The 24,147-nt window shown below is 28.9% G+C and overlaps 1 protein-coding gene across 1 annotated transcript; it reads left to right on the top strand.

Annotated features, from left to right (window-relative positions):
* The first annotated feature begins 21,165 nt into the window (after nucleotides 1-21,165).
* Nucleotides 21,166-23,917, top strand: LOC100784478 (transcription factor BHLH089). The gene is made up of 6 exons (XM_003531996.5): nucleotides 21,166-21,709; nucleotides 21,962-22,165; nucleotides 22,349-22,414; nucleotides 22,684-22,752; nucleotides 22,868-22,939; nucleotides 23,431-23,917. Exons 1-6 carry the CDS (start codon nucleotides 21,428-21,430, stop codon nucleotides 23,557-23,559), a joined length of 822 nt encoding a protein of 273 aa, XP_003532044.1. The 5' UTR covers nucleotides 21,166-21,427; the 3' UTR covers nucleotides 23,560-23,917.
* The last annotated feature ends 230 nt before the right edge of the window (nucleotides 23,918-24,147 follow it).

Genomic DNA, 24,147 nt, shown 5'->3' with positions numbered 1-24,147 from the left:
TGTAAAAACTTTTATGCATGCCAATTAAATTTAAAAATAAAACTAATTGTACCATTTTATAAACTACTCAAGCTCATTTTAATTTCTTTTAACTATATACATACGTGTGTGTGAATGTGTGTCCCACATTACCAAGAAATCAAAACTTGATAAAGTTCAAAGCTTGATCTCATATTGATCAATTAAAAGAATAACACTTCACCAAAAAAAAAAAAAAACCAGCAATGGAATCACCCAAAACAAAGAATTGTCATACAACAACCACAGATAGTCGTTGAAAGTTGAAAGTCAGAATAATGGTGCCACAGGCTGGAGAGGGAAAGGGTCCACATTGGTGAGGCACATGCCACGTGGAGGGATGTGATTGGCGTAGCGTGTGAAAAAACTGGCACAGAGTTTGGTGGACCAGGTTTCCACTGGTTGTGGCTGTTGTACCTTTGGCGTTTATCTGACATTTGACACAGTCATATAAAAGTAAAGTTGTTTAGTATCTTTATCAACGTCCGTATTTGGGTGTGGTGAATCCAAAAATGTCTTATAGTACCAACGCCGTGTTGCTATATTCATAACCCTTTTCGTCAATTACAATGGGGTTGCTCCGGCATCTGATTCTTCACTTTCTCTAGTAATCAATCAAACCTTTCAATGATGCTATTATATAATAAACAAGTTGTTTCATGTAAATATTAAAGGCTTATATCCAATTTCATTCCTAAGTTTATTTTAAATGTTCATTTTTAATTAGATTTTTTAATTTTGTTGAATATGTCATTGACTCTCTTAATTTTCAAATTTTATTCAAGAACCCAAGAACACGAAGAATATATTTTAGTTTTTATTGAAAATTCATGATCAATCTTCTTTCGTAGCATCCTACCCTAGTGGAAGTTGAATCCCCGTTGTCTCCTTGAAGGAGAGATGTCTTGAACCACTTAGACGATGAGGGCATACTTGTCCGATCGTCATTATACTACGTTCATAGTATGAACAGTTTTTTGGAATTATCAATATAATGGAATGATATGATTCAATAAAAAAAAATTACATCTTTCAAAATTTCATAGAAATTTTTTATTAATCATTTTGATTTCGAAAGAGAAAATCCTTTATGGGAACAAGTAGATCTTTGATGTCATTCATTTAATTGATTCAGTAGATGTCATACATGATTGTTAGAGATATTTTTTTAATGGTTTTTCATGATGTGCCCAGATAGCGGTAGTTTTCAACCGCCACTTAATTTGTTATTATTTAAAAAAAATCCAAAAAACTATTTATCATCCTCATTGTTCAATGGTGTACAAATCTAAAACCACTATCAATGGTGACCACAACTGTCGCATATCTCACCCCTTTGTCGTCCAATATAGTGTGTTGGTGCCAAGTCCGATTGTGACTTTGTTTCAGACGTTGTCGATGTTCCTCGCCACCACGATCTCGCTCTAGAATCTCAATACTTGTGTACATCATGTCGTCGACGTTGATGCGGTTTTCCCAAGCACGACCAGCGGAGTTGAGGTCATGGTTGATGTAGATGGAAGAAAATCTCAAAAGTGTTGGAGGCATTGGGCGATTGAGAAGCTTCATGATATGAAATCTAAGCACGCACAAAAAAAAAAAAAACTCATATCTATGGGTACTGCTCCACCGTCATCCTGAGTTTAACAGTAAATTCCCACTTTGACAAAGGATGAGTACAAGGAGTAATACCCAATTTTTAAATATGGGTACGGGGATGGGTATGTACATACTCGTCTCATACCCGATATGTGTAATAATTAAATTATCTCTATTTTATGTAGCATATATTACTTAATTAGCTTTTTGTTATTGTTTATAAAGTCTTTTTTCTTGGATGCATATGGTGACACTATTTTATAGAAAATCAAATCTTGTTGTTTCATTTTTTTATTAAAATTAATTTTTTTATATTTTTAATTTAATTTTTTAAAATTATAAGACAGTACATGTACAAGAAAAGGGAACCAAAAACCATACTTGTCGGGAGTAGAGATGGGTTTTGGGAGGCAATGATGGGGACGGGGAACCACATACCAATTCATGCCACATTTCATTGTCATGTCTAGATCTAAGTTTTGAGATATGAGATTTGAGAAGGTGGTCCAAGATGGTGGTTCTTTAGGGCAACTCACTAGTTGTTGGTGGCTTCATGTGCATGCGAGGTGGCAAGGTCATTTGATGGCAATAGAGGAGGATGGAGGGTGGTTGACCATTGATGGCGCCAAGAAGGAAGATAAAACAAACCACAAACAAGAATTATATATATATACATATATATAGTGATAATTTTTAACCGTCACTATATGTACACATCATAAAAAAATATTCATAAATGTCACTAATAATATTTTCGTCAATCTACTTAACCAATTTGGTGAAAAAGACCAAATTGAATAAAATTAGAAAATTAAGAAGCCCAATTGCATACTAAAAAACTAAGAAATCTAATTGAACGCTTAAAATAAACTAAGGAACCAAACTGGGTATTAAGTCAAATATTAAATGAAATAATAAAAAAATATTTTTAAAACATGGGTTGATGTCAATTTTTTAATGTTCGAGAATGATGAAACAAATATCAAATAAAGGTAATGAAATAAATTACATTGATAACTCCTACATTTTTTTCAAAATTTTACACTACGTTTGACTTTTTTATTTCTTATAATAACTCTTCTTAATAAATAAGAGAGTTATATGATTTGAAATTATAACTCCTCTTAATTATGTGAAATTATCATAATGGGACACTTGCGTTGCCTAAATAAGAGAGTTATAATTAGATTGGAAATATTTATTTTTTATGTTTGTTATCCGTTTAAAAAGAATAGCATGAAAAGGTTTCCTTAAAAAAATTTAGTTGGATTTCTCACGAAAACTTCTTTTTATGGGAGATGTGAGAATTTTGTTTTTTCAAGTTAATTTTTTTAATTACAATAAAAATATCATGTTATTCTTATAAAATGAATTATGGTGATATATAATTAAAGTAATTGATAAAAGATATAATATAACTCTTCGATTTCCATAAAAAATTTCTAAATATTCCTATAAATATTTATAATAAAACAAACAAATTTTATTCATTCCAGAAATCATGATTCTAAGGATTTATAATTTTTAGGAATCATAATTCTTGACATAAAAAAACATATCTCCTACTAAATGTTCCCTTATTGAAAACAATAAGTCTCTCAATATAAAATAAGATTTGAATTTTTGCATAAAGAGATCTATACATTAAGTACTTGACTTTCCTATAAAAAAAAATCACTTGACTTTGTTTCAATGAGGATTATTTGTGAAAGAGAATACTAGTCTCATTAGAATAAAATAAGTGTAAAAATTATATAAGTATTTGTTAAGGTTGAACACTTTCTCTACCCTAAATCCAAGAGGCATCTCCTCTTCCTAAATTTACAAAACTAGCAAGGTTGAACACTTATTATTTATTTAGTTATAATTTAATTCTTTCCATAATTATCATTATATATCTCATCCATTTTTTTATTCAAAATATGATAGAAAAAAACTATACAATGAATATGATCAAATTAAGACACCTAATAACAATATATGTATATAGTATAGTATAGCATAGTATTATTATAAATCCGACAAGTTAGCATAGTGGTTAGACACTCTTTGCTCACACATAGTGGGAATGATTTATTTAGCAGGTACCGCAAGTGAGTTTGATCATCGTCGTGTGCAAATATCCTTCAGGCCAACGACAGTCATAGTATTACGAGTGAGATTAATATCTAATCCAGTGAGTTGAAGAATACACTTGGCAACACCAAAAAAGTATATATTAATGGAACCCTAATTTGCGGATCTAATTTTTAGCATCAACAAACTGGAGAATCTATTTGGAACTCTATAAAATTGGGGAAAATAAAAAGAAAAAAAAAGCAGAATTAGAAAATGAAATGGAAAGAACAACGTCATATTCTTGGAAGATTCATAAGTTAAGAATGATTCGTCATAAAGAATAAAATTCTTTGATAAGAACCTAATGTTTAACACAAAAACCAAGATATGCAATTGTGTCTAATATGAAATTTCATCAAAAACTATCAACCAAGTGTTTAAGGAGTTTATTTATACTTCTACTAATAACCCTAAATTCGACGCAAGGCTTAATAACTAATTTAATAATTAAAAGACTTAAAAATAACAATAAAAGGTCACAGCCCATTACAAGTCCAAAAATAGGTCCAAAATACAATTAAAAATGAAAATAAATCATATTCTACAAGTTAGTTAAAACTTATGAACTTCGCTTCTTCTTCTTTTCCTCCATGAGAGAATTTAGTCTCTTACCAAACTCTTCTTGAAATCTCTTACTCCTTACTCAAGTGATTGATTCATCCATGTTGAGCCCACCCAAGTCAAACTCTTCCTCCTTGGATAGTCTTCTATCAAGTATTATAAGAAGAATAAAATAAACAAAACTAAAAGAAATATTTAAGTACCGAATAAAGTATATTGATCTAAAATTAAAAATAATCATCAAGTCATTCGTCGGATTGGTTCAAATAGGAAAAAAATTATTTTGAGAACCAAATTGATTAACATTAGTTGGGTTTGGATTTAGGATGGAATCAAATCCTAATGGATTATATTTAATTTATTTGATTTGGTATGGATTTTTAAATTTATCACATTCATTCCAAATTAAATCAATTTGATTATCAAGGGGCCAACTTAGTTCATATCATCAAATTAAGATAAAAATACTAATTACATATTATGAATGTAAAAATATATCTTGTTCCTCATAATGATTGTGTAAGTTGTCATGAGTTGACAATTGTCATATTTTTCTGCTTTCTCTAGAAGTCTGTGAATGGGTTCTACTTCAACGATCTTCTTTGAAGCTTTAAGAGGTCAACAAGAAGCATCCTGAAACTAAGTTAAAGTCTTCCAAGCGAGAGAAACTCAAGTCAAGATCTTTGTGTAAGAAATATGTCATTATTATTTCAACCCTCTCCATAGAGAGTGACTCACTTCTATAAAAACTTCTAAACTGATATAGATCTTAAATAGAAGTGATATATTGTAATTTTCTGAGTGAAAACCCTCTTAAAAGGAGAAATATGTTTTTGGTCAAAACATAGGAACCCTTTATTGTTGAAAGTCCGGCAAGTGGCTGACAAAGGTTGTAACAAGTGGTGTTGTTGGTCTAGCAATGGCTAGGTATGAAGTCCTGTAGGATTGCTTGTAGGTTGTTGAAATCTAGTGGTTGGTTGGTCTAACAATGACTAGTCGTATTAGTGAAATCTCATCTTTAAAGGTGAGGGTTAGACACGTAATCCAAGGTTGTGATGAATTAGTGTAAAAATCACTATGTATATTTTCTCTATCTTCCCTTATTTTGTGTTTAATCTCTCTACTGGTTGTTCAATAATCACCCACGTGAAAAACCTCTTTTATAAAGCTTCCAAAAATTTAACATTTTCATCAAGGCTTTTATAACTTGATAACTCTTTTTAGACAAAGCTCTCAACTGTGAAAACCTTTTTCTATAAATTGATTGTATTTTTATTCTGAACTGAGAACAATTCTTCTTTCTAAACTAACACTTTATGAAGTTATATCAAAATATTGTTTATTTTCATAAAGGATTAAAAATTTGTGAAAATAAAATTTAACTCCCCTCCCCTCATTTGTGTGGTATTTTTGTCGCTTCATATATATTATTTTTAATAATATTTTTCTTCTATCATCCATTATTTTAAAGGCTATAAATGATTACATCTACAAGAATTTAGTTTTTCTTTTTATATTATATATTATTTTATTATAAGTAATTTGCGAATTAAAGACTATTTATTAACTCAATTTAAAACTCCAAGTCCAAGTACCACCTAACTTCAAGAATCTTCATTAAAGTCATCTCATCTATGATCTATGCCCTGCATCCACACTCAGTTCTAGTTTTCATATCAAATTTATTAGGCCAACTCTCATAAGTACTAGTCATAGTTATGACCAAATTTGATGTTAAATATTTGACTTGATGTCAAATCTTATTCACTACTAATTGTTTCTTCTTTGTTTCACCATGATAACACAATTTTCTTTTGACACCATTTTTCAACAATAACAGAAAATACAATAAAATCAACTTATTAAACCGAATATATGTACAAGTTTACTTGATCATAGTTTATTTTTAAAGTGAAAAAAATTATATTATTTTCTTTTCTTTCTTTCTTTTTTTGAAGGGAAATTATATTGTTTTCAAATTTTATAAAAGTTAAAATTATGATGTAGCTTAATTACAATGAAATATTTAGTCAATTTGAAGACTAAATTAATCATCATAAAAGAAGCATATACAAAATACATCACTTGGAGACAAGGGAAAGAATTTGAGCGTAGACATTCAAGTTCTGGTGAATGTAAATGTACTTCATATGAATACGAAAGAGTAGTGAGTGTGAGACCCTGTCAAAACAGTGCCTCTTTTAAAAAAGGTCTTTTTTTGGGGGGTTTGTTAATGTCTATTACTGGGCTGCATAACCAAGGTCCGACATAGGGATTACCATTCTCACCTTTAAATTTTGCAAAGTTCACCTCCAACTTTTTAAAAAATGCATTTTTTGCCAAAAATAATCCCTTAGCTAAAATGTGTTTTGTTGTGTTTTTTTTTTGTAAAAAATTAACACAAAAAAGTATATTTCCATTGTGTATTTTTTTTAATACATAATAGGCTCATATTATTTTATTGGAAAGAAGAGCAACAATACAATCTTCAAAAGGATAAAGAAAATATCCAGAGCTACATGTTATGCTAGCCCTCAATATTTCAATTTTGTAGTTATGAATATGTTTGGAAAAGGGTATTTTAGTTAGCTTGTAGCTTTTTAAGTAACTTCTACTATTTTTTGAAATGTTACTTCAAGTAATGTTTTTTTTTATAAAACGCTACTTTCTAACTTATAACTTTTTATACTTTCTTTCATTTTTATTCTCAATATATTTAACTCATTTATTCATTATCATTTTTAAATAAATCATGATTTTATTATTTTCTGTCATTTTATACTTTTCAGTTACTTTTATTGAATATTTATAATTTAATAAATTAATTTTTCAGCTTTTAGTTATCAGTTAGCTTTCAAGTTTCTAGCTAACTTTTTAGCTACTTTTTCCAAACAAAACCTATATATCAAAGTTATTTTTTTAAAAGAAATACTGTTAAGTTGAAATGAAAATAGTTATAATATAAGTTACATTTTTTAATTGTTGTCAAAATAATTATAATAAAAATTATTTTGATGATGAAAAAGTTACCTATTTTAATAGTAATAAAATTAATTGATATAAATTAAAATTTTAATTGAAATTAAAATTAATGACAAAACAAATTACTCACTTCATTCCTATATATAAGATTCAATTAACTAATTTATCAAGATTTAAAAAAATGGTTAATTCAATTGGTAACATTAATTTTGTCTTAAATTTATAATTTTCTTCCAAAATTATATTAGTCATTAATACTCCTCTATCTTTTAATTGTTTGTCAATATATATATACTTTCTTCTTTTCTTTTAATGAGGGGTATTTTTAGTCTAAAATTAATTAATTCATGAATCATTATACATTAAGTCTTAAAAAATCATTATTTCAAATTTGAGTCTTATCTATTGGAACCAAGAGAGTAATATCATAATTAATTCCATCATTACTTAAAAAAGGGTCATTTATATAATAACTAATGTGATTACTGTTATAAATGGTATCTTCTATCCTAATTAATTAAGTAATTTTAAAAAAATCTGGTTTGTTTCATACTTAATTTAATTACTATTGAATCAAAATTAATTGGATATTTTTATTACTATTTAAAGGTATTTAAAAAAAGCCTATAACTAAAAGTAATTACACAACAAAAATTGATTTTTATTTTATATCGTGAACAAAATGAAGACGTGTCAGTTGTGTATGTATCCAAATTCCAAAATACACAACAAAGATATGTTTTTGATATTGTGCACAATAAAAACACTTTTAAGTTGGATTGGGTGCACACTTCATTCCCAATGGAAACTTATTTTCATTATGTAAGAAAGGTAAATCATAATCAAATGAAAATGTGTTTCTATTATGTATATGATATAATAAAAATGTATTTTTGTCAATAATAATTTTATAAAAGAAATGTATTCTTTTCAAGTTAGAAATGAACTTGGCATAAAAATAAGTGAGAATAGCAATCCCCGTACAACATCACTTTCCAAATTATCTAGGCCTAAGCTCTGGATCATTGCTCAGTTGTTGTTCACACCCCACAAGTCTTTTCATAGTTATAATAATATAGCACATAACCTTCGATATACACATTAATGTCCATGATTAGAAATCATTTATTGATTTTATTGATGATTAATTTTTATTAGAGAATCTGAATAATTATTTTTAATAAGATTTTCTTATTAATTATATTTTTTCATCCTTAAAATTTAAATTTGAAATCTTAATGAAAAAAATCAAATTCAGTATCACTCCAACTCGAATCAACTATCTAATCCGCACTTATAGTATTTTAGTATTTGAAAAGATAACGTTGTGATTGGTGAAGGTTCTAGAAATTGATTGACAAAACCTTATAAGACAATACACAGAAAAATAATTTGATTTGGGGTCCATAATCAAGAGGATGGGGTAAGTGTTAGACAAAAAGTCGTCTCAATGTCTGAGTAATAGACCATTAATATAAAGCACGCCAAAAGTGGTCGATATAGCAACATATAGGTCTGAGATGAGCCTTCAACCATGATTGGGTTGCAGCTGGCACCAAGTCACTATTATAACTGTCCTTAACTCATTGTAACTATTTAATTCTACAAGACATATCTTCCATGGACATCATCTGTCTACTAGTGTTCTGATGATGGGATGTAACCAGCTGGTCAGATTGAAAAATTGATGAACTGGTTAAGTCTTCAGTTTAAATAAAAACTTAAATAAATTTTTAGTTCCTATAAAATATTTTTTTTATTTTAATCATTTATATATTTGTAAGGTTCGAATACTGTGGGTTAATTCCATATATAATAAAATGTAATTGTGTGAGCTGATCCCACTGAAAGTAGTTAACCAATTTTTTTTTGACAAAGTTTAAGTTATCAACAAAATCCATAAATAATTTACATCAATAGCATTTAATAAAAATAAAACCACTATATATGGTTGAAACTTATTTCAATATTATATTTTTTAAGAAAAAAGATTGGTCAGATGGTTTTAAAAAAATAACATTCCCAGATAAATTTTTTTATATAAATACTATATCTTATTTGAATTTTTAATTTGTGTGTATTTGAATGTTAAATAAAACTTATAAACTTCTATTTTAGTTTTGACATCATAAAATTAGAAAGTTATGATATTATGTTTTTTAAATATTATTTTATATTATTAAATTATTATTATTATTATTTTATTTATATCAGCTTTACTGTACGGTTCAATCATTAAACTTTGAAGAGTATACTAATGATTGTAAAAATATTCGTGTCTAAATAGGAAAGAACTAATGATATTATCTATATAATTCATTCATTATAATTTGCATGCATAATCACATAATTCGATCGAGTGTATCGACAAGTCAATTAGTCTCTCTAGCTTTGTCAAAATTATGGCTTCGTATCTTGTGTTCTGGATTTTATTAACTTATTCTCTTATAATTGATTTTAATTATTAGTACAAAAGTACTCCTTAGTATGGGCGTTGGTTTGGTATCATTAATTTTCTACGTTTAAATAGTGATTGAGAAGTCGGTGTAGTCTTTAGAATGTTTGGATGATTTCAACAGTGAAGTGTTCTGTGTTATAAATACAATTCTCAAAGACTGAGCTCATAATAAAATAATGTGATATTTGAGTTCATATTATAATAAATGATTGTTGCAAATAATATTAGACTTGATATTTTTAAATAAAATCTTAGAAAAGTGATTAAAAGAAAAAATTCTATTAAAAATATTAAATTATATTCTTTAACAAAAATTAACTATCAATAAAAAGTTATTAAACACTTTACATCAATCTCATGGTTATCCAAAAAATCCTAATAGTGTTCCTATATACAATTTTAATTTTAGAGGACAGTTATTTCACTGATAATATTTTAATCACAAGAATATTTTTTTCTTGAGAATATAATATGAGAATGTTATTGTTGGATATTGTTAAAAATGTGTTTGGTTAATTATTAAAATTGGTTGAGATTATTTTTTATACTTTCAAGGATAATTAAAACACATGTTAAATTATTTTTTCCTAACAATATACTTTATAATTACTAAAACATTCTTTTTTACAAAAACTAACTATTAAAAGAGGAACATTTGAGGGAAATAAAAAATTAACTTAAAATATAAGAATGAAATTCACAGTAAATCGAATTGTGAAAATATTAATTGAATAATATTTTTTTTACAAGATATAATAATAGCATAACGGATACCGGTTACTAAGAAAGTATATATGAATTTTTACTCATAAAAAATATTTGTTTTATGAGAGTAATTTTTTCATACCTCAGTTGAGACTAAATATTAATAGAACGTGATATTATATCCTTTCGATATAATAAAATATATATTTAATTATTATTTTTTTAAAATTACTAATTTTGATAAGTTTAATTTCTTAACTAATACTTTTCTCTCATAATTTATTATTTATATTGAATAAGAATTAAAATCTATCAAAATTGATGATTTTTAATAAATTATAATCGATAAAAAAATATCTAAAAGAAAATATCATATCAAATGAAGAATATCACTCATTCATCTTCCAAAAATAATTCAATAATCTTCCTTAAAAAATAATTATAATTATTAATTACAGTCCTATATCACTCCAAATTCATCACTTCAAAAGTTGATCCGTACCATCACTAATAAAGTACATGCAATTATCATGATTTGAATTAATATAACAGTGTAAGTAATGCTATTCCACCAACTCAATTAAACCTCTTTTATTTGTTTATTTAATTTAATCTACTTTGCTACTATGTGGTTCGATATCGATCACTACGTAAATAATGCCATTTCATCATATACCCTGTTTGAAGAGTTTCTGCATATTATTCGATCGACCATTTCACAACTGAAATAATAATTCCAAATGCTACAGCATATAGTGCCACTCACTGTTCAAATTTAAAATATCACATTTTTTTAACTAAAAATGATATCACATTATATAACTTTTTTCAAACGAAAGTAACAATGAACCAAGCGACAAAATTAAAACCACTCATATAGCACAATATATACATTATCCACCTAAAACCACATACATGAGCAAATTATATTTAATTCAAATAACACACGCACACAATTAATATTATCAATATAAAAATTAATTATGATAGTTGAAAATAATCTAAATCTCACGTCGATTAAAAATAATTAAAATCAGTCAGACATTCCTCTACTCCCTCGTCAACTTATTATTATCTTTCTTTTTAACCGACGTGGAAGTCAAAAAATGTCTAGTTGATTTTGATTACTTTTAATTGACGTTTCTTGAATTATTTTTAAGAATGATATATATATATATATATATATATATCACCGACGAGGAGGCAGTAATTAAGACGAGAAGACAGCCCTTTTGACTATTGGCTGAGTATGGTCGACAAGTTTAGTTTGTAGGACAGTTACCAGCTAACTCAAAGCTGAGAAAACTTTGTTCATTATCATTGAAGACGAGAAGTGGCAGATGGCAGTTCACCAGCCTCCCTTCAAGTACCTAAATGTCATTCATAATAATCCTGCCTAACAGCACATATAAAAAAAGTGCACAACATTTTCACCCTTATTATATATATATGAATATATTTTTTTCTGTAATTTATTTAATTTTTTTTTCATTTTTATTTCTGTAAATTTTTTTCTTCGTTTCAGTCCTTTTAAAAGTATTTATTTTATTTTTCATCTTTAAAATATTTTAGATAACATGTTGAAAGTATTTATTTAGTATTGAAAGGGTTATTTAATATTCTTTAAGAATAAAAATAAATCAAAATACATTTTATAAAGACAAAAAAATATGATTTACTAACAAACAGAAAATAAATTAATCTGATGAGATTTGTTTTCTGGATTAATCAAGAAAACAATTTAAGCTTAGGACACAACTATTAGTAGGTTTCTTTCTTAGATTAGATCATGACCTATTAAACTTTTGTGTCGACGTGCTATACCTTATCCTATCAATAACATTTTTTTTATTAGTTTCTACTTTTTTTATTAGCATTAAAAAAACTCATAAATAGATTTCTTAATTTTCATTAGTTCCTAGTTTCTTTATACAAATTACCCATGTTCAACATAAATGAAGGGAAATTTTAAAAATTAGTTGGTAGTTGAATACTTTTAAGTTAACTTATTAAATAAGTGTTAAAATTATGTAGTTGAAAAATATAAAATAACAAAAATAAATATATATGATATTTCTTTTATAAATTTTAATTATATTTTATAGATAAAATATATTTTGAGGTTTTATAATTTTATTTTTAATTATTTTAAACTCTTGTAATTTTCATTTATAGATAAACTATTTGCACTACATTTATAGTTTTAATTATTATATTTTTCATATTATGTATTCTACTATTAACCTTATGCTATATTTTTAAAAAAATTAATCAATTTTAAAATAAAGGAAAAATACACTTAAGTAGATGTTGTATAAAATTATTGGTGTAATAGTTAAAATAAAATATCTAATATAAAATTATTCAAAAAATAATAGAAAAATAAAATAAATCTAACATTTATTATTTTCAATTTCATGAAGTATAATGTTAAAATAATAAATTAAATATTATAAATAGTATAATGGTTAAAATAAAATAGTGTAGTATAAAAAATGTGTAGGAGGAATGAGTGGAAAAATAAATAAATAATAAAATATGTTTTATTTAAAAGGAATAATAAGAAGATTTAATAAATATTTTAAGGATGAAAAAGGAATAAAATATATAAAACTATAAATTAGAATTTTAAAAAATATTAGAAATTATTAAAAAAAATTGTTTATAAAACAATCAAACAAACTTTTTAGGTAGTGAAAATGACTTATTGAATCTAACCAAAGTCATTTATGTTAATCATATCCTAAATGTTAACTAAAAATAAGGTAAACAAATGAAGAGTTTTTTTAGAGGAAAAAAGAAAGTTAGGTATATTATACTTGATTATACTTTTTCTTGGTGTATCACCATATAAGCTATGATTGATTCTTGTGTTTAAAATCATTTAAAATATTATTTCTAATTAGTAATATTATAATATAGATCATGGATGCATATGTCTATTTTTTTATAAAAAAAGTAAGACATGTTTTTTTTTCCAGTAAAAATTAAAGATGATATCAGAATATTTATAATAATTCATACATTCTATTAAACTAATTGATTTAGTAAAGTAACACTTCCCATCTAAGAAATTAATATTTAAGGATTTATTAAAGAGGGGCAAGTGAAGCTAAAAAACCGGCAAAAGAAAAGCTACCATATAACTTATGGTTTCCATATAGTGCACATATATTTGTACGTTAGAGTCATTTTTGCTTGATCATTTCGGAGAAACATCCACTAAGAGCTCAACATAGATGGTACCCAGCTATGAATATATTGTTCGAGGTACTTTTGACTGTCACGCGTTTCAACTATGTGTTATCGGATTTCTTAGAATCTTTTATCAGAATAAATGCTAAAGGCATATATATCTAGCACAGCGCACAACCCTTTTTTTCTTTCCAAGCTCAAGCAAAGCTTGGGAAATTTGTGGTGCAAAATGACACAAAGCAGTTATAAGAAACAAACTCAATGGTGAGCGAGGCTATTGCCATTTGTGGCAATTTAACACATGGGGTGTTGTTGCATGATAATAATTCCCTCGTTAAATATGAGTTTCCCTCACACATAAGTTGTGTACTTTGCACATGCTGTTTTGGAAAAGCACATAAGCAATAGTAACTAAACGTGCTTGAATTGGGTGCCATTAGATCCCTTTTGTGCAATATGGCTAAGCCATTGGATTTCACAAATCATGGAACGATCGATATTATTGTTTCAATAATAATAATAATAATATATCATCATCTACATGTGCTGAAATTTGTTGAGTGCACGAGTAGGACTTTGTTTGTGGAGCGTTATATAAGGGAGGGGAAGAAGGTAACTTTCTGACTATTGTATATGTCTAGCCGAATTTGATATTGGATGTGGCAAAGGGTTTGGCGTGACCTATGCATGAATCAATGTCACTTTGATAAAATGGTACTTTGGCAATAAGTATAGTGACCAAATTGGGTGACCCTCAGATGGTGCAAACTAACACACAAACACCAAAGTGAAAAACAAATGGAAATAAAGCATGGTAGCATCTTGAACTTGCACTCCCAATTGGATCAATATGAAAGAGCAACACAAAATAAAAATGAGTTAGAAATGAATATAGAATAAAAACGTGTCAATAGGGTAAGCATAGCATAGGAGTAGTACAAGAGAAGGGTTAGCTATAGCCAGATGCTGCATGAGTAGTGAGTGAGTAGTGAGTTTAGTCCTTTTCAATTTTCATTGTTGGTATAAATATATAAGCTAGCTATTTCTTCTTCTTTTGATAAAGCCATTTTTTTTCTATTTTGAGTAACATAGTTGTTTTTTTAATTTGTTTTACTGCCAGTTGCCAAATGCCTTTCTTATTCCCCATCGCCCCTTTTCTCAGTTTTCTGTTGATGAATTTAATAGCACGTGAAAATCGTGCATGAGAAACTATGCAATATATAATTCTACTTTTATTGATAAGTTTTGTTCTAGCTAGAGAAATAGTTTTTGTATAGGCAAGCAAAAGTTGTGATGACAATAGTTATATTGAAAGCATTACTTTTTTTAGGGTATATATATTGAAAGCATTACTTGAACTCTAAGATGTAGACATTTTGTTTCTAATGAAATCCTCCAGTTCCTCCTCCCAATATTTACCGTATGACTAAAACTAATTTTTAAAGGCAAATTGTTGGTTAAAAAATTAAAATATATATATATTTTTATTGAGATGTGTAAAATTATGTTGTATGATTTTTTTTATATTATCTTATAATTTTCACATTAAATATTTTCTTTCTTTAGTTTTTTTAACTAATGTTTTAAGAGTAATAAATTATTACCCGGTCCAGGATTACCACATCAGCCTTAGTTTCACAGAAATTTAAAAACAAATTAATTGCCTAAAATCCTGTAATTTAACCGATGATTATTTCACAGAAATCTTCCATAACTTCCGAAACTTAACTCTGCCTTTGCTAATCTCGTTTCATATCATTGAGTAAAATCCATAGCAAGCAAGAAAAAGTGAGCAAGACTAGGGTCAAACAAGTTGTCTCCCACATTCTTTTGGGCATGGCGTTATGAATTTTTGAGAAATGAATCTATTGAATAACAAAAGTTTTAGAAAATCATTCCTTTAATAACTTTAAAAAATTAATTATTTCATTAAGAATTTATATTTTCTTTTCAATATAAGCGTATAATCATATGAATGAATCGGAGTAACTCTTTCGTATGTATAACCTGCGCACTGTATTACTCGTGCATACACACATGCATACTTTTCATAATTAAGTATTACTTTATATTTTTTTACAATTTTCACGATCAATAATTATATTCATATAATCTTTTTTTTCTTTCATCTCTTCTCTCTCTCTCCAACATTATCTATAATATTTATTTTTTTAGAAGATCTATAATGTTGTTACTTTCGTTCTTTCCATATATATTTATATCTTTTTATTTAATTTTCTTCTCATTCCACCTCTTTAGACTCTAAATTAGTGTACTTTAACAAGTACTTTTCATCATTTATAGGCAAAACATCTGCACACTCTAATGTCTTCTAAGCTTAGGTGAATTCTAGGATGTGAAAGTGAAACTTCTTTTGCATCCTACGTAAGTTTAAAAAAAAGGGTCGCAGTCATTTGGGTCCGTTCGATTTAATAAAAAAAATTGAATGGACCATACTTGATGATGGCAACCGGATTGAGAGGTTGCACCTACCATCACTGTTCTTCCCTCCTCCTTCCCCCTCTACCTGTGGTCGAAGAGGTTACGAAATCTCGCCGAGGCTCGTCGGAATCTCGCCAGAGGCCAACACTACCAGCACTGCCACCATAGGAGGCGGTAGTGCTTTTTCTATCAAAGAGCATCAAGTCAAGCCTCTGATCCCAAGATTCCAGGAACAGCGGCGGCGAAGAGGATTTCCTCCTAGAACAGCGGTGGGCCCTCGTTCATAAGCATCAGCGCCTTGAGCGCCACAATCCAGTCGCACGTCTTCCCCAAACACTTGTCGGTGAGGGAGAAAGGGTTCTTGTCGGGTGAAGAAGAAGGTCGAGTCTACGGTACTGTTTTTTGATGAGATCGAGGTCCTAGCACGTGCGATCAACCTGGAGAATAGCGTACCAATCGAGGTGGTCGTTGGTGATTGGCTTCTCAGCAGCGAGGAGGACGTCGAAGATGGCCAGGATCTAGTTGGAGCCTTTGAGGAGCAGTTTGGCTTCGTGCGTGAGGCTTCCTAGCCCCACCATTCGCGTTGCCGCAAGTTTACGGATTGTGGCGAAGATTGCAGCGGCGGCGTGGGCTGAGGTTTTGTGTGGCGAAGGTCAAGGACTTCAAGATCCGGTTGTAGGGTGCGGCGAAGGGGAGGAAGAGGAGGCTGGCGGTCACGACGAAGGGTCGGAGGTCACTTTCTCGACGAAGACAACGGAAGGGGAGGGCCGATACCCCAAACAGATCTCCACCGTTTGATTTTCTAATTTTAAAATCAGACGAACGTGATGGATTCTCTGAAACTTGTGTTTGATGCAAAAGTAGTTTCACTTTCACACCCTAATCGCCGTCCTAAGCTTAATATAATGGTGTGAGTGTTTTCCTAACATGGGATTCTTATCCTCTGCAATACTATGGAGATTATAAAAAGCATTTTTTAAAAGTGCAATAAACATTATTTAAAGTGAAACTTATCATAAAAAAAAAAAAAGAAGCTATGAGGAGGCTATTCCACCCTCGTTTAAAAGTGACATGACTAATCGTTTCAAAGGGCCGGTTCTCATTCAATAAGCATTCAAAAAAGGGGGTTCTCATTCAATTAAAGTCACGAATTTGTTTAAAACAACTTTTTACGGTCTTTCATTAATTTGCTTTTTTATGATTTTCAGAATTGTCAAAGTAAAATGAAATATAAAGGACATAAAAAATAAAACGTGTTGCTTCTCTTTATGATCAATTTTAGTTTTATCTTTTTTAGTTGTTAATATCCATTGGGTATTAGGCTATTTTTTTTTTGTTTGGATACTAATTGAACAAATATTATATTTTATTTTGAAATTTTTGTATATATATGATTTTTTTTTATCATTATATAAGGTCTTCATTATTATATTAAAAAATATTTTGAATAATATTTTAAGGTCAATAGATATGCATCGTCGGTATAATTTTTTTTACATTATTAACAAATAAAAATTATCATTGATATGATATTTAAGATAATTTTAATAAAAATCAATAAACTTACTATTGATAATAATTTATGATTGAATAATTGTGTAACAAAATATACTATTGGTGCATATATTATTATTATTCTAATATTTTTTACAATAATTTTTATAGCACCTATTTCATTTTTTAAATATAAATATATTAAAAAATTGATCTCTATAGTTATTTATTAATTAATTGGCTAAATAATATAGTTTATGAAGATATTGGTTCTTAAATTTGATGCATTTGAGGGACAAATATTCTTAATAAGTGAAAAACTATAAAAATCAAGCTTTTATAAAAGAATAAACATGAACACAATAATGAATACAAATTATGGAGACTAAAACTAAAATAAGTGAATAGATTTAAATAGGTTTATTTTGTTTTCCTTATAAAATAGATTTAAATAGGTTTGGCCTATTTGAAAAATTTAAGGCTTGAGTTTGGATTTTTATCTATCTTGAATTATTATTTTTTAAATTTTGAGCTAGCTTTCTTGAAAGTCTAACTTTATCTCTTATTCTATTTAAAGGTTTCTTTTAAATTAAAGTTTTTATATAAATATGAAATATCCTTGAATATACTAATTGACTAATAGCTGAAAGGAAAAAATTATATATAAAATAAACTATAAATTAAACTACAAAAATTAAAATCACTATTACTCAAGGCATAAGAGAGAACAAAATTAAAATAGGCTAGTTAGATTTTGTAAGAGTTAAATCTAACTTGTTTATATGATATTAACTTATTTTTAAGATTTAATATGATATTCATCATAACTTATTTAAAATTCTATTTTGCAATAAGATATTTAAATAATGTATAAATTTATTCTTCAATAAACTTATAGGCTTAACTTTTTAATATATCAACATTCTTAACTTTTATATATATATATAAATGTATCCTTCTGTAAGCTTATATGATTTTAATACATTATAAAAAATTAATATAATAATAATAATAACAAAAAATTGATGATTATATCTACTTAAATATGTTGATCTATTAGGTCTATAAAGTTTTTGAATGCCCCAAAGTCTTAATTAAACAGTAGTATTTTTTTAAAATGTATATATTATTTTTTTATGAGAAATATATATATATATATATATATATATATATTATTACTTTAAACACCAGATAATTTGAAATAAAATAAGTATAATATCAAGATAAGATAGCTTGCAACTGAATTTATATTGGACAAAACCGATAAAAAAAAAAAGAAAACAAAATTAATAAATAAAAGAAAAATATAAAAAAAATGCGATGAAAAAAAATAACATCTCATTTTTGAAACAAATCAATGACTCCATAGTCCATAGGCCTAGGCTTAAAAACCAAGTGCACCCACCATTACCAATCATAAAAAACCAAGTGTCTTTAACTCTTTTTTGCTCACCCCAATATAACTCCCTTGACTCTTCCTTTTATGGCTCCCTCAACCAAATTTAAGTGCAATCAAACCAACCCAATGTCCTGTTTTTGGAGCAGACTTAATCAAGAAGACTGAACTCATTGAATAACACTATTTTTTATATATAAAAATTGAATAATACTATTGTTTTAATCTTAAGAAATGCTCTTCATCACGTGCTCATGTCGAATTGGGCCACTCCTCGACAGGGTCTTCCCCCCTTAAACAAAACGCGCTTGCTTATTGTCAATCTTGCTACACAAAAAGCTTCAAAATGCAAATATAAAATTATATGATACATTGATATGTAATGAATAAAATCATCATCATCTATCATTGAACATTATTTTATCCCAAAAAATGTAACACATATAGCTGAGTTTTCCAAATCTAATCCTCACTAAAACCCGTGCTATTAATGACTTAATAATGAGCCACTTTTGTCTTTAATTTCATATCGATCATTTCACTTTCCTTGACAGTTATGAAATGGGACCTTGCATTACATTATTATGCAACAAAATGAGGACATCCTGGTACAACACACGTCGAAAGAAAAATTAAAATCAAAATCAGATAAGCCCAAAAATTAAAACGGATCATCACTGTAACGGGACGAGTTTAGTGTCAACATCAAACCTAGCTCCATGCCGAAACACTTAGCTTGTGGGCCTTCTAAAATATGCATCCAAAGTTCTTATGTTCTTATTATCCTTTGACGCCCCCCCAAAACACTAAAAAAAAATGGAAACACATTATTAGTAATAAAAAAAATGAATTTAATATAGGCCTTATTGTATAGACAAACATATTGCATCTGTTTTAATATCTTGGTATAGGCCTTATTGTATTAGGGAGATTTTTGATTTTTCCCTATTGTTATATCATTTTAGGTTTAATATAATTTACATATTTTTCAAAATGAATTTAATTTTATGTATACATTAGAAAGATGGAATTATAATGATTTTTTTCTTTCAAGATAAAACTTATTAAATAAATCAAATCTAACTTTTTACATAAAGAATAAAAATTGTGAACGGACGTATATTGTAGTAGGAGCCCAAACACTGAATGAAAAAAATTCCATGGGAATTGAGTATTTCTCTTTCTTCAAACTTGGATTCATATTTTTTTTATAACATTGACTTACTTCATAAAATATACTTCATAAAAATTCATAGTTTTGTAAGCCTTACTTGTATTTAATCTCTTTCATAATTAATAGATTCTAATAAATTTTAATTAATAACAAAAAATATACTACTAATAACAAGATTGTGTTGAGAAAATGTTTTGAATGCTGTTGTTATTCTAATCAGTAATTTGATAAAAGAATCCATAACCATCATTATTAGAAACTTTCTCCAAATTGACCCCTCTCGCTTTCAGTTTCACATCACCCAAACACAGGCATTATTTAAATCCAAACAATGATTAATTATTCTAAAACCTTTTCGTAACCCAACCGCACTTGCTCCGAGTCTCAGATTCCGAACACATTAAAACCCTTCTTACGTGGAACCATCCCATTGGCCAAACCAAATCAACGGTCAAGATCTCGTAGAGTATGAGACAGGGTAATGCAATCGTACAGCAACGAAGAGGGGACCACCAAAACCTCAGTGGAAACGACTTCCTACAATGCCACCTAGGTTCGTAGAACAAAAGTATATATATATATATATATATATATATATTTTTTTCCTTCTAAATCATGGCATTAGAATTACTATGTAAAAATTAAACTCTTTCCAAATATTTAAGATAATTTCACTTACGTCCATATAACAGTAATATAAGCGAAGAAAAATATAATATTTTTTTTTTAAAAAATACTCATACATTTTCTTGTAATACTTTTAAAAATTTGTTAAAAATTATCAATATTATGAATCTCACTCTTCTTAATTTAAATATAAGATCCATCAAAATAAATAATTTTGATGAATCATAAAAATTAAAAAGAACAAAAAAAAAAGGTTAGAAATAGTATGACTAGAATTCTTATTTTACTTTATTACCGTATTATTATTATTATTAGTATGTAACATTCATCAAACTTGTCAAAAGCTAATTTCTTCATCAGTAGAAAAACACAACTAATCTCTGATTCTTTCAGTCACCTATTTTTGATTCACGGAAACTTGAACTCGAAAAATTATTAAATAAGAACTCCTTTACCACTTGTAGAGAGAGTTATACTATAAAGTATAAACCCACTGCGCGCACCATTCTCCACTGTCCAAGGAGATCAAGCACCAAACCCAACACACACCTCTCTCTCTCTCTCTCTCTCTCTTGTGCTGTTGTTCTATTTCTCATTCTTTCGCAAGTGAATGTTGAACTGACTCTGCGGTTCGGTTCGGTTTTTTTTTTTTCTGTTTATGGATCCGGGCGCGATGATGAACGAGGGTTCCTTCGCGAACAATGCGAGCGGTAATACGGCGCCGTTTAGCTTGGCGGAGATCTGGCAGCAGTTCCCGCCGGCGATTAGTGGCGGCGGTGGATTGGGGCTCAGAAGCCCGCAGTTCGGTCACGGGCCAGGAGGGCAGTTTGGGGATTTCACCACCGGGCCGAGCCACGGACTCGGACCCAGTAACAGCAGAAAGCGGCGCGACTCCGAGGAGGACGATTCCGCTAAGGGCGTGTCCACCAGCAATGCCGTGGTACATAAAAATGTTCACTTGTTAATACTAAAGTAGTAAAAAAAAATTATTTGTATGAATGAGTGTAGTTTAGTTAACACACGGGGATTCGATCCCCGCAAAATACACTCTTAGGAAGAGGTGAGAAGCTTTAAGTGTAATTAAGTCCTAGACCAATAATTAGTTCTGTAGCCGGTTCTTTTGGACCGAAGCTAAAAAAATTATTTTATTTGTTTGTGTTAATTAGGGGTTGTTTGGATTATTGTTGCGCAGAATGAGGGTGATGGAAAACGTGTTAAAGGGAATAGGAACGAGGGTGGTGGTGATGGTGGTAATAATAAAGGTGAAGGTGAAGTCAGTTCAGGAAAGCCTGCGGAGCAAAGCGCTAAGCCAGCTTCGGAGCCTCCGAAGCAAGACTACATTCACGTTCGAGCCAGAAGGGGTCAAGCCACTGATAGTCACAGTCTTGCAGAACGAGTAATTTTTTGTTTTTATTGTACTTGAGAGGGTTGTGTTTGGAAAAATGAAGTGAAAATGTGATGTTATTGTGAGTTTACCTTTTCTGAGTTAAAGGGGTAATTTTGAGGTTATTGATTTGTTTGGATTAAAGTTGTTGACTGTGATTGATTTCTGATTGGGATGTTTGTGGATGCTGGACAGGCTCGAAGGGAAAAGATTAGTGAAAGGATGAAAATTCTTCAGGATTTGGTCCCTGGTTGTAATAAGGTATTTGTTTTATTAACTGGTAAATTCTGTTTCTGCACTCATATGTATGCATAACTAGAAAAATTAAGAGGGGAATTAGAAAGAAAGAAAAAAGTTACATAGGTTAGAAAAGAACAAAGTTATATTTTGGATATTTTGTATAGACATGTCTCTGTCAAGATGGCCATATTGATAACAATAACTCAATGGAAAATCATTCGTGATAATTGGTGTGATTATGAATTTATGATCCATGGAAAGTATGAATTGATATATTTTATCTAATTCAGGTTATTGGGAAAGCATTGGTCCTTGATGAGATAATTAATTATATTCAATCTCTTCAGCGCCAAGTTGAGGTATTATTATTGATTTTTCTTATTTTGATGTTTCTGCACAATTTTATATTCTTTCTTAAATTTATACCTGTTTTGGAATTGATGTTGAGGATTGTGCTGTCACTGGATGTTACAGTTTTTGTCAATGAAGCTTGAAGCAGTGAATTCAAGACTTAACTCTGGTATTGAAGCGTTTCCTCCTAAAGATGTAAGTCTTAAACATCCCTTGCTTTTTACATTGAATTTCTGATTGAGTTAAAAACTGATTTTTATCCCTCTTGTTTTAAATTCTTATGTTCCTGGGATGGCTGTTAGGGTTTGAATCATCTTTTGTAGATGCCATTCATGTCATCAGAGTGTTTTATTTGCAAATTTGTTCATTTGGTACTTGAATTTTTTTTGGGTTGAATCTTCAGTTGCTTCTTTTCTTCAAACGACTGGAGTGCTTCTTAATGCTTTTCAGAGCTGGTTAATTCAGTAATACTAATTCAGGAAATAATATATATGGTTGAGGACGATAACAGTGTGTAGAAATTAGGACATTCTGTTAGGTAAATAAAAAGTTCAGAAATTAGGAAGTGTGTTGAACACACAAATCAAAATTGAAACCTAAAGAATTATAAATGATTGGTAGAGTTCAGCTTTTCATCACTGTTTGAAAGATATTCAGTCTTAACAAGACATCAATTTTTGTTCCAGTTTGGTCAGCAAGCATTTGATCCTGCTGGCATACCATTCGGTTCGCAAGCTCCAAGAGAGTATAGCAGAGGTTCTTCACCAGACTGGTTACATATGCAGATAGGAGGTAGTTTTGAAAGAACAACGTAGTCTACGAGATCCCTTGGTAATAAATACATAAACCAGTGGTATTCCATTCTTCAGTAGCACCCAGAAAACATCAATGGTATACTCAGGGAAGCAAGTACAATGGGCACCTCATTCCCATTTTCTACACTAGGCATGGAGCTGTCACTGTTTTTCACAGGACTGCTTCAGTTTCTATTTAAGCATCTCCATATGTTGGTGTGTTGGAAAATGAATTCATTTACTCAATATATGTAGTATAGTGGACTTTTAGGCTTTGTATTCTGCTACTCAACATAACCCTTAAAATGATCATTCTTCTTGTAAAAGAATGCTGCTTCATCTTAATACATGATGCTTACAGATTGTGTAATACTCTCAATATTGGGGTTTGTGAAGCAATGTTGAATAAATTAACCTCATAGTACTGTACAATTCTGTTTTTGGTTTTTAGTCTGACAAGTGCAAAAGATCTTAAAATACTTAACATATTAATGTGATAGTTCAGGATTTCGAAGAGTGCTAACAACACTCTCTTTATTGGTTAAAATTTAACTGCAATATCATGAGTGAAGAAATAAAGAGTGAGACAAACACAATTTTGTATTTTTA

This window comes from Glycine max, chromosome 8 (genome assembly GCF_000004515.6).
Source record: "Glycine max cultivar Williams 82 chromosome 8, Glycine_max_v4.0, whole genome shotgun sequence".
NCBI classification, from domain to species: domain Eukaryota; kingdom Viridiplantae; phylum Streptophyta; class Magnoliopsida; order Fabales; family Fabaceae; genus Glycine; species Glycine max.
The sequence above is the reverse complement of the archived record's forward strand: the minus strand, read 5'-3'. Positions and strand labels throughout refer to the sequence as shown.

What these genes read in the sequence shown, in the direction of transcription:
- LOC100784478 (XM_003531996.5), top strand. Translation starts at nt 21,428, where the DNA reads ATGGATCCGGGCGCGATGATGAACGAGGGTTCCTTCGCGAACAATGCG. An exon ending in GTCACAGTCTTGCAGAACGA is followed by an intron (nt 22,166 to 22,348) that starts GTAATTTTTTGT and finishes GATGCTGGACAG; the next exon opens with GCTCGAAGGGAAAAGATTAG. An exon ending in AAGCGTTTCCTCCTAAAGAT is followed by an intron (nt 22,940 to 23,430) that starts GTAAGTCTTAAA and finishes TTTTTGTTCCAG; the next exon opens with TTTGGTCAGCAAGCATTTGA.